The following is an 11584-nucleotide window of genomic DNA, read 5'->3' as shown; positions in this document are numbered from 1 at the left end:
AGACCCAATATTTGTAACAGCCACATTTGATTTGCAAAGTGTTTTACAATTGCCATATTCTAATGTTTCTCTATTTTACTATTCAAGAAAAACCTTCTTGAAGTCGGTTAAAAATGAACATTAATTGTCTTTACAGAATTACATAAAGCGTCATAATACAAATATCATAATAACTCATTTTGTAAAAACAGTTCCTAACATACATTTGTTGTTAATATCTATCGCATTTTTGCTTAAAAGTAAGTTTTGTTTTTTAAAGTGTTATTATTTTAAAAATACGTTGATGACTAGAAAAGAATAGATTATTCCTAATACTGTATACGTGTAACAAAAATATACACATTATTTACATAAACAGTATCCAATCCTACACCAATATTTTACATAATATGTGTAATATAATTTTATACAACACACACGTCTCGAATCACAGATAAAAAAAATAAAATAAAAATTGACAGATACAAAAAAAGTTTCGACTGACATCGAAAAAACATTTTTTTTTTGGTCATCATTTGACAAAATGCCAAGAATCACAGATAAACACAAACTGTCAAACATCACAGATAAAAAATGTAGTCACATTCAGTCTTACCGTTACTTAAAACTAGGACAATCTTCTTGCTTGAGGTACAATAAATAAAACCCATGTCTTTTTCTGTTCGTATTGCGTCAGTATTACTTAATAACTAATTTTACAATCGTCCATCATGAGATAATTCACACTGTGGCAACACTCGAAATTATTTAAATACTTACTCGAAAAATGTAAGTGTTACCAGCAAAAAAATGCATTCGATACCGAATATACCTTAGTACTTAATTTTTTTTTCGATTTAAAATACTTGTTTTATATTTAAAATCACCAGTATTGCCACTCACAAATATATATTAAGATCGAAATGTGAAAAATCTTATGTTATTGATTTTTTTTTATATTTATATGCAAGATGACTAAGTTTTTACCAATTTTACGGTTCCCTCGCAATAGAAAATTTTAACAAAAACAAACACAATTTAGGGCCGATTTTTCAATGCTTGGATAAAACTTATCCGTCCAATAAAGTATTACACGATAATATTAAAATGTCACGTAAACTGTCAAATACGGGCAATTAGAATACGTTTTTAAAATGGTAGTTTTATACATTATTCAACGAATAAGTTTTAACCAAGGATTGAAAAATCAGCCCTTAAAAGCAAATTCTTTCCAATAACTTCCTTTACATATACTAGATTTAATTGCATCTTTAGCTAAAACAGTCTTATTACACAAACTTAAATATAAGCCTGTTTTAAACCAATACTATAAAGTCACAGTTTAACTTCAGTACAGCTGTTTAAACTTGTCCTTATCTATGATTTATCGCTAAAACATGTTTTTCCATAAAACTTTTAGACAACAGTTTTAATATGTTATAGACCCGGTTTTAGTTACTCTATTATTAATAAAACTGTATTTAAACCTCCATTAACAAAAAAAAATCAATAACACAACCATTTTCACACCATCTAAACAAAAATTTACATGTAAACAAAATTGAATCTACACAGGCTTTGCGACAGTGATGAAATTATAGGCCCATACCCTTGGGCATTGTCATACAATTCGAACAGGGGTGCGGCAACCAATTTGTAATTCTTTGGCACAGCGAATAGAGCTCTGTCTTGCAACTGAACAAGGAATAGGCGTTTGTGCTCTTTCGGTTTTGTAATGTGCGGCGGTATGTATGGATATTGTGGCGGTTCGAAGTTCGGTCGCCACCAGTTGCCTACAAAGAAATTGTATGTTGTAGTTTTATAGCATTCAAATCTATACTAATTACTAATAATATAAAGCTGAAGAGTTTGTTTGCTTGAACGCGCTAATCTCGGGAAGTATTGGTACGATTTGAAAAATTCTTCCCATTTATCGAGGAAGACTATAGGCTATATATCATCACGCCAAGACCAATAGGAGCGGAGCAATGCGTGTTTAAATGATAAATTTTTAAAGAATAGAAAAAAAGAGTGTGACTGCCGAGCACACGTGTCAGAAGCGAAACTTCTTTGGCAAGATCCAAAATTAGCAAAATCGTCGCTTTACTCCGTGACGTGACGGTATTACCATGACGCGAGTTTGAAATTTAACTGGTGAACGCGCATAAAGAAGTTTTACTTGAATAAATGTTTTCTTAATCATTCTTTTAGTTGGAACACTTTTCAGTTCATTCAGTTTTAAGCTTTAGTGTATGTGTAATTTGAAATTTGAATTGAATTTCTTCTATTCTTTAAAACTTTATATCTATAAAGCATTTGAATACCATAAAACTGATATATCAAATTCAAATCTTCTGACTTTTACATAGCCAAAAATACGATTCTCTTAGTTAAATAAAAATAAATTACTCACCGATAGTGTCTTCTATGAGCCAATCTTGTTTCACGCCATCTTGTCGACCGAGAGTCTCTGTTAGCAATCGTTTTAGACCTTCTATTTCATCCTGTAATATAACAAATTAATATCAATATAGTATAAACTAGCTTATAGCGTGCTTGTATAATGTATGTATGCTTGAATCTTTAAAACTACGCAACAGATTTTGATGCAGTTTTTAATAGTTCTGGTATATAATTTATTAAGTTTTAGACAAAGCGGGCGAATCCGAAAAAAAACCGCATCAAAATCTGTTGCATAGTTTTAAAATATTTAAACGTACATAAGGACATATAGGGACAGAGAAAGTGACTTTGTTTTATACTATGCAGTGATGATATAACATGCATAATTGCACATGTGAAAAAGCCAGTTGGATCATTAGTCCATTGTTACAAATATTATATACTAGCTTACCGCCCGCGGCTTCGCCCGCTTTGTCTAACACCTAATAAATTATATACTAAAACCTTCCTTTTCAATCATTCATTCTATTAAAAAAAACCGCATCAAAATCCGTTGCGTAGTTTTAAAGTTTTTAGCATACATAGGGACATAGGGGCAGAGAAAGCGACTTTGTTTTATACTATGTAGTGATTTATTTTATTTATTTATTTTATTTATAATATATATTTATAATGCAAAAGTATGGTTGCAATTAACATATAAACAATAAACAATAAACAATAATCTTTATTTCCAAAAAATATAAGATGCATAGAAATTGAAAACCCTTGCTCCCACACTAGGATTCCCTGTGTCGCGGGAACAAGTATCTTCCAGTGGTACATTTTAATCCTTATGCTAAGAAAATAAACTATCACATCTGATTTTAGTATCTATAGATAGTTAGGAAGCAAGAGTGATATAGGCAACTTTTTAGCGAGAATGGCTGAACCGATTTCGCTAATTCTATTTTATAATATTCCTTGAAGTATGAGGAAGGTCCTTATAGAGAGAAAACATTAACATGTACCACGGGCGAAGCCGGAGCGAACCGCTAGTATTATCATAAACATAGAAATAGATGTAACTCACCTCTCCTGGATTGAGTTCTCCGCCAGGCAACTTGAAAAATGCAGTTCCGAGTTGTAATAACAAGACATGTGGCAGGCCATGCTCATGTACTAATAACACACCCTCTACAGATCTGCAAGAAAAAGGCATTAAAATAATAATATTTCATTTAACTTGACCGCCTCCTTGGTACAGTGGTTGACGCATGAGCGTAACACCAAGGGGTTCGATTCCCGGTGGAGACGAAGAAAAAAAATGTCTCGGTCTGGCAGGACACAGAAGGCTGGTCACCTACTTGTCCCTAAAGAAAATCGATCAGTGAAACAGATGTATAATGCATCTGCCCCTTACCCCACTAGGGGACATGGGACTTCACTTATTTCATTTAAAAACTACCTTTCCGCCCATGTCTCATCTGCATTGTATAAATCGTAACATATTACACTAAACCTGTAATATAGCTGAATAACTATCTATTAAAAGAACTCCATTAAATATGTTTCATAATTTAAAAGATCTAAGCATATAGACAAACAGCTGAAGCAATACCTAATGATCTAACTTGATCATTGTTTGGCATTGAGTTACTATGTTCTTTCAACTATGTACTAATAATACCTCAATGTTGTTTGGTAAGATGATAGACTGACGATAGATGACTTAAAACAGCAATTATTGCTGATTTATAGTTTTTTGGTGATAAAAAAGTGCTTCTGAAGATAGTTTGTGTTGGAGATTATATAAATAGGAAGTCTGTCTGTTCATGGGGCTTGTAAAATACGGCACCAAATTACCAAGTTTAAATTTGGAATTAAAAAAAAACATGAAACAAGTTCTCAGTTCAAATTGGCCACTTTTGTTTCACGAATCATCCTCTAAATAATCAAATAATGCAAATAGTGAATATTCTCGTGGATTTACGAAGTGTAGTCACGAGGCACAACAAGTATTGCTTACCTCCTCATGCCAATCTTGGAAAATTCCTCACGCATCCTTTGAAATCTCGCTGGAACTGAAGCATCCTTTTCAAACAGAGGTTCTTTGGTTCCAAACGTATAATTAGTCAAGGGATATAGATTAATCGATCTATTTAGAGTCAGACTGGCTGCGTTTTGACTATTTTGATGCTGAATACCCGGTCTCACCGGCCATTGTTTTGCTTGTACGGTCGCCATAATGTTGGTTGTCTTGTTCAAAGTATATAATTCAGATTGATCACAATAGCAAATTATGTTTCGGTTAAACAAAAGAGATTATTTCACGTAAAATAGAAAATATTATGATATTTAACAACACGTTTCAGCTTCGGACGCCGATTTTGCACAAATCATAAATTACAAATGCGTGCCACAGATAAAATAGTAAATACAGTCCACAATTTGTCTGTTCACAGATTACCATTAATTAAATATCCACGACCTTTAAGAATAATGCATATAGAGTTCGAATAATGCTATATTTATTTATGTCTTGTCTGTTTAATTTGAAAGTTTAAGAGTATATATAGTATCTATGAACAGTAAAGTAGAGTATCTATAGAGTGCGAACAACCAAGTGGGAACAACACGACGTTCCCGCCGCGAGCGCTCGTAGTCGTGGTTGAGTGCTGTCGAAGTGCGTTGCTCTGGAATTTTTTTCATATTTACGAATAAACATGGTGAAATGTGCAGTTCTATCTTGCAAAAACGATACTATACACAAAATGTATTATATTATGAATGTATGCGAATGTATTATAGTGTAAATGTAAAGTATGTAATGTTACTGTATATTTTTTGAACCGCTAAATTAATTTTGAACATTTTATAGTAGAATGGATAAAATTAAATAAAAAAAAAAATAATATTATTTATTATATTATCATTTTAAATTATTAATTATTTCTTATTTTTATTTAACATTTTTAAAACATTATTACTTAATATTGTTTGATTTATTATTTTAAAAAATGCACTAAACGATCTTTTATTTTATTAACTTTATTATTTAAAGTAAGTAAGTCCACACGTTTTTCTGATATTCTAATTAAACATATTTTTTTAAAGTACTTATAATAATTAATACAAGAAATATTCAAATGGAATAAACACACTTTATTCAGTTGGTAAGCAAATGTAAAATTACATATCTATATTTTATTCATACATTTCTCCTTTAATAACTGAACATAAAATTTACTTATGATACATATTTATTTACATAACTTATCGATACCTCAACACGCAATTGATACCTACCCATCCCTATTGGTCACACACACATCTATATAGTATCTTTAGCTCATCTGCCTACGATGTGCACTAAGCAATTAGTGCAATACACGCGCTCTATACTACTGTAATATATACTCTAAGTTTGAAATATATAAATAGGAAAATACTGCTTGTTAGAACATTGAGAAAAAATATGGTATTGTCGTGGCGTCAGTGTACATCTTTATTTTCGTTTCTTGTCTATGGTATGATTTCAAACCATAGAGTACATTACTCTGTGGTCTATGGTTTTATGGAATTTGTTTTGACTTTTGTCAATTGTCATTTGTGTAATTATTGTGTAGTGTGTACCTTCAAATTTCAATCTTGCAGTGAAATCTGAAAAATTATATTTTATTTTCGGATTTATTTTGTTCTTTGAATGATGTCCCAACAGACAGAATTATTGACGGAAAATCCAGCGCAATGGACAACTGTATCCTTCGTCACGCCGGATATACAGAAAAAGGAATTAAAACCGTTTGTTTTGTGTAAGTTACTAGTAATTTAATTATAAGACTATTTAGTGAACCGCATACTTGTGTTTTGCCGTTTGCGGCAAAGTACTAGCTAGCAATAGAGGTGAATTAGCCACTATTACCCACTGCTGGGCCTCCGAGCACTTATTTATTACAATACAATAAGTATAAGCTTATTGCATGTTTTTTTTTTTACTATATATATCATAAATCTATTCAATACAATTTCAGTGGCCCTCAAAGAGCTAGAAGGTAACCCGGATAGCCGAATGGCGAGCCTCATGAACGCGGATAAATTTTCAGCAATACGGTCCGTGGTGCGACATGTCTCGCGACTTAGATCGGCGAATAAAGAGCCGTGGAGCGAGGAGGATATGCAGATGTTTCTGGAGGGCCTAAAGTGAGTGTTTTGTAACATTTTAGTCATTATAAGAACTCTATAGTTTCACTTGGAGATGAAACAACAGCCCTTTTGTATCTAAAGTACAGTAGACCCGCATTACACTGGCCTCTAGCCTATCCGTCGCCCCCTGTAATCCAACATGTGTATAAATAAGGAATCCCTATTGTTTAACAATTTTTACGTCGATCATGCATGATTTAACAGTATATAATAAAAATGTGCCACCACTATTTGTGCTCTACTCGAAGATATTGTTTTAATTCCAAAATATAACATGAAACAGGCCTTACTAAACTATCTTATCCTAGCATTAGGTTCAAAATTTGTCAAATTACAAGGTACTCTTGAGTAAAAACATTCAGCCTATAGGGGGGTCTCTATCTATACTAATATTATAAAGCTAAAGAGTTTGTTTGTTTGAACGCGCTAATCTCGGGAACTACTGGTCTGATTTGGTAAATTCTTTTGATGTAAGATAGCCCATTTATTGAGGAACGCTATAGGCTATATATCATTACACTAAGACCAACAGGAGCGGAACAATGCGGGTGAAACTGCAGGACACAGCTAGTACCCTATACCTGGACAAGGCCTTGCAAAACGTGAACAAAAAAACGTGAAAAAAAAAGTGCGGGTCTACTGTAGTAGACTATTCCGATAATCGAAATTTTAAAACCTATCCTATGTCCTTTCTCGAGTATCAAAATATCGCTATACCAAATTTCATGCAAATTGGTTCAGCAGTTTAGGCGTGATTGAGTAACAGACAGACAGACAGAGTTACTTTCGCATTTATAATATTAGTACATATAAAAATTAGTTATTTTAAAGCTAATTGTATTGCATGATTATATTATTCTAAACGGTTAAATAATAATATAACCACTTATTTAAAGTTGCTAAAGTAGATATGGAAAATAGGCCTACGTCATACAGTTGCAGAAACAGCATATTATAATCTTCTCTTATATATAAAAATGAATCGCAAAATGTGTTGGTAAGCGCATAACTCGAGAACGGCTGAACCGATTTCGATAATTCTTTTTTTATTATATTCCTTGAAGTACGAGGATGGTTTTTATGTAGAGAAAACGTAAATATGTACCACGGGCGAAGCCGGGGCGGACCGCTAGTATTAAATAATAAAGTGAAAGTTTATTTACGGTCTTACTAATAAAATGTTACCCATTCCCTATGCAATGGATTAGTTATTGCAATAGCCTGTCTTGTTTTTATGATTGACGTTGCATGTGAGCAAGAGCAGGACACAGCTATGGTAGAAAATGGTAGAAATTTATCCATTGTTTAACTTTTTATTAGTATGTATAAATAAACTAAATTTAATGGTTCATGATTTTGTATTTATAAAGAAAACACAATGTAACTTTCATTATTTTATTAATTTTCACAAATAATTTAATTATCGCTTCTTTGCCTTCTCCCCATGGTTGCCTGGCAGAAATCACTGTATAGTTATAAGGCCGACCTTTGTGCTTTTGTTTATTGTAAATTGTTATTTTATGTACCTGGTTTATTGCACAATAGTGTTAAATAAATAATTATTTTTTTCAGATTCACCCCAGAATGTGTGTGTGAATTAACAACCCTATTATGTATGGATAAAATATACAATAATATACAAAGACATTTGAGAATAAAGCCTGGTATAGCAAGCTTGCAGTGGAAAATAGACCTGTCTCTAAGGTAAATACTAGTTAAGCAACTCACCTTTACCTGTGTAAATTATTACACTAATTATAATATAACAAAACTAATATTGGCACTAGCTAATGTGCAAATTCAGATTATAATCTATCTCTGTACCAAATTTCATAGAGATCTGCTCAGGGGTTTTTGTACCAGGTAAAATACAAACGTTAAAAATCCATACTTAATATTATAAATGCGAAAGTAACTCTGTCTGTATGTCTGTTACTCAATCACGCCTTAACTACTGAACCAATTTGCATGAAATTTGGTATAGAGATATTTTGATACCCGAGAAAGGACTTTTTACCCCGGGACATAGGATAGGTTTTATCCCGGAAATCCCACGGGAACGGGAACTATACGAGTTTTTCTTTGACTGCGCGGGCAAAGCCGCGGGTGGAAAGCTAGTGACTAATAAATGGTCCTAGAGGTTTGTAGTGCAAAAATATATGTTTGTAGTTAGCCAGAAATGTAATGTGAATAATTGAAAAAAATAACGATTTTCGAGTCATTTTTGATCTCAATAATTTCCGATTTGAAGATTTTGATTACTACAAACGTTGAATAAAATTAGCTAGATTAGTCGAGCCGTTCTCGAGGTTGACGCTTAGCAACATATTTGTCGATTTATTTTTATGGTATGGACTAGCTGTGCTCCGCGGTAAAACCGCAGTGCTCCGCTTCTGTTTGTCTTAGCGTGATAATCTATAGCCTATAGCCTTCCTCGATAAATGGGCTATCTAACACCGAAATAATTTTTCAAATCGGACCAGTAGTTCCTGAGATTAGCGCCTTCAAACAAGTTTTATAATATTACTAGCGGTCCGCCCCGGCTTCGCCCGTGGTACCTACATGTTTAAACTATCCTATCTCTCAAGTTGGATCGAACTGCACATGGTGTGCGAATTTTATTATAATCGGTTAAGTGGTTTAGGAGTCCATTGAGGACAAACATTGACCATTGTGACACGAGATTTATATACATATATTAAGATATATTAGTATAGACAATATGTTTTTAGTATTAAGCGCGTCACACACGGTGAAGATACTATAATATTTTATCGATACTGTTATATTTTATATTACAGTATCTTAACGCTTCCGGTATCAGCGTTCGGACCATCATTTTTCTTTTTGTCATTGCGTACCACCCACCCCTGTAGAACCGCCATCCTGTTACAAATGACGCGAAATTTTGTGGGTCATTTGTAACAGGATGGCGGTTCTATAGGAGTCTTAGTACGCAATGACAAAAAGAAAAATGATGGTCCGAACGCTGATACTGGATGCGTTAAGATACTGTAATATAAAATATAACAGTATCTTAAGATAAAATCTTCACCGTGTGTGACGCGCTTTAAACATATTTTAATATCTTTTTTATATACTTAAGTACATTATTTTTATTTCAGCCAAACGAACATACGCAAAGAGAACGCGAATTCAGAAAGAAGCAAGGAAATCATACACAGAGATACACAAATAATCCTAACATTGGAATTGACGAACGGACAAAAGTTCTTATATAGATTGAGTGTGAATAAGTTCCACGAAATGAGGTTCGTTATAGCGAGTGCTTTGAAAAACATCATTGTATTGGAAAAACGGAATTGTATGAGGAAAGACTGATTTATTTCAAACTAGCTTTTTGCCAGCGGCTTCGTCCGCGTAGTCAAATAAGTTTATTTCAAACTTTACAACATAGCTTAGATTTCCGCCCGCGGTTTCGCCTGCGTGATCAAAGAAAAATCCGCATAGTTCTCGTTCTCGTGGTATTTCCGGGATAAAACCTATCCTATGTCCTTCCTCAGGTATCAAGCTATATCTGTACCAAATTTGAAGTAAATCCGTGTAGTACTTTTTGAGTTTAGCCCGGACATACATACATACAAAAATTCTAAAAAAATTTTTGGCTTCTATATTGATAGTAGATTGAATATTACGCCTCAATTATTCTTTTAAAAATATATTCAACTAGCTGTTGCCCGCAGCTTCGCCTGCGTGGAAAAGATAAATTTACATGATACAAATTTTCATCCCCTATTTTACCCCTTTAGGGGATGGATTTTCTAAAATCCTTTCTTAGGGGACGCCTACGTTATGACATCTACCTGCATGCCAAATTTCAGCCCGATACGTCCAGTGGTTTGGGCTGTGCGTTGATAGATCACTATATCAGTCACCTTTGAGTTTTATATATAAGTATTCAATGTAGTTTGACGTTTCTTAAATTTTATTATATGTATAGATAAATATAAAGAAATGTGAAATATTAATGAATTTGTTAATAGTAAGAAAAATCTATTATGTAAATAAAATTTACACTTAATATTATTCATAGTTTAAAGATAAATATATTACTATTGTATATTATATAGAAATGGAGTAAAATAATAAAACCGGCCAAGTGCGAGTCGGACTCGTGTACTGAGAGCTCCGAAGAAACCTATTTTTTATTATGTTATAACATTAAATTAATGCTTTTAGCAATTTTTCCTTTATCTGTGCTGTAAGACGTTGCTTTTTATCAAAGGAGATGTCCAAAAACGACCCAGAATCGACAGGAATATAATGTGTACCAATGGATTGATTTAAATCTATACTAATATTATAAAGCTGAAGAGTTTGATTGTTTGTTTGTTTGTTTGAACTACTGGTCCGATTTGAAAAATTCTTTCGGTGTTAGATAGCCTATAGTTCGAGGAAGGCTATAATATATCATCACGCTAATACCAACAGGAGCGGAGAAATGCGGGTGAAACCGCGGGGAACATATAATATAATAATATAATTTAGATAAAGCGGTAATCCTGAAATCGTTATAGTATAGGAGCTATGAGCAAAATAAAATAGGTAAAAATTCGTTTAAAAAATTAAAAATAATTTTACATCATGTTGTAGCTTAATATGACGTTGTAATAATGTTGTATCACTTTTACAATTTTTTAAACGAATTTCTTACATATATTATTTTGCGCCTAGCTCCTATACTATAACGATTTCAGGGTTGCCGCTCTAGCTACATTATATTATATTTAATTAATTATCAGTCCATTGGTACACATTTCATTCCTGTCGATTGTGTTTTTAGTTCATACATTTTTGCACATGTCCTTTCAAGACTGTGTTCACGGGAACTAACCCGGTAGGTATTAATTCCCTTGAAAATGTAGAAATACGCGAAAAATGTATCATAAACGGCTGTAGCTTTTTGCATTAGCTTATAAGTTTGATTTTTTCACAGTTTCAAAAGACCATGGACACATAGACAAAAAAATAATATTCAATAATTGTCAAAAATCAT

General features: G+C 32.8%; 2 protein-coding genes across 2 annotated transcripts; one reads left to right on the top strand and one right to left on the bottom strand.

Annotated features, from left to right (window-relative positions):
- Positions 1 to 653: 653 nt before the first annotated feature.
- Positions 654 to 4781, bottom strand: Cpsf5 (cleavage and polyadenylation specificity factor subunit 5). Its single transcript, XM_089713928.1, has 4 exons — positions 4391 to 4781; positions 3455 to 3566; positions 2393 to 2483; positions 654 to 1772 (listed from the first exon to the last, which is right to left on the bottom strand). Exons 1-4 carry the CDS (start codon positions 4606 to 4608, stop codon positions 1525 to 1527), a joined length of 669 nt encoding a protein of 222 aa, XP_089570054.1. The 5' UTR covers positions 4609 to 4781; the 3' UTR covers positions 654 to 1524.
- A 1215-nt stretch (positions 4782 to 5996) lies between these two features.
- On the top strand, positions 5997 to 10871 carry LOC149475061 (uncharacterized). Its single transcript, XM_089713931.1, has 4 exons — positions 5997 to 6176; positions 6396 to 6564; positions 8140 to 8271; positions 9693 to 10871. The coding sequence occupies exons 1-4, from the start codon at positions 6068 to 6070 to the stop codon at positions 9907 to 9909; spliced, it is 627 nt and encodes a 208-aa protein (XP_089570057.1). The 5' UTR covers positions 5997 to 6067; the 3' UTR covers positions 9910 to 10871.
- The last annotated feature ends 713 nt before the right edge of the window (positions 10872 to 11584 follow it).

This window comes from Colias philodice, chromosome 31 (assembly GCF_061535455.1).
Source record: "Colias philodice isolate Cphi_HAF_F1 chromosome 31, ilColPhil1 Martin Lab GWU primary, whole genome shotgun sequence".
Taxonomy (NCBI): Eukaryota; Metazoa; Arthropoda; class Insecta; order Lepidoptera; family Pieridae; genus Colias; species Colias philodice.
This window is presented reverse-complemented; position numbering and strand designations above follow the sequence as displayed.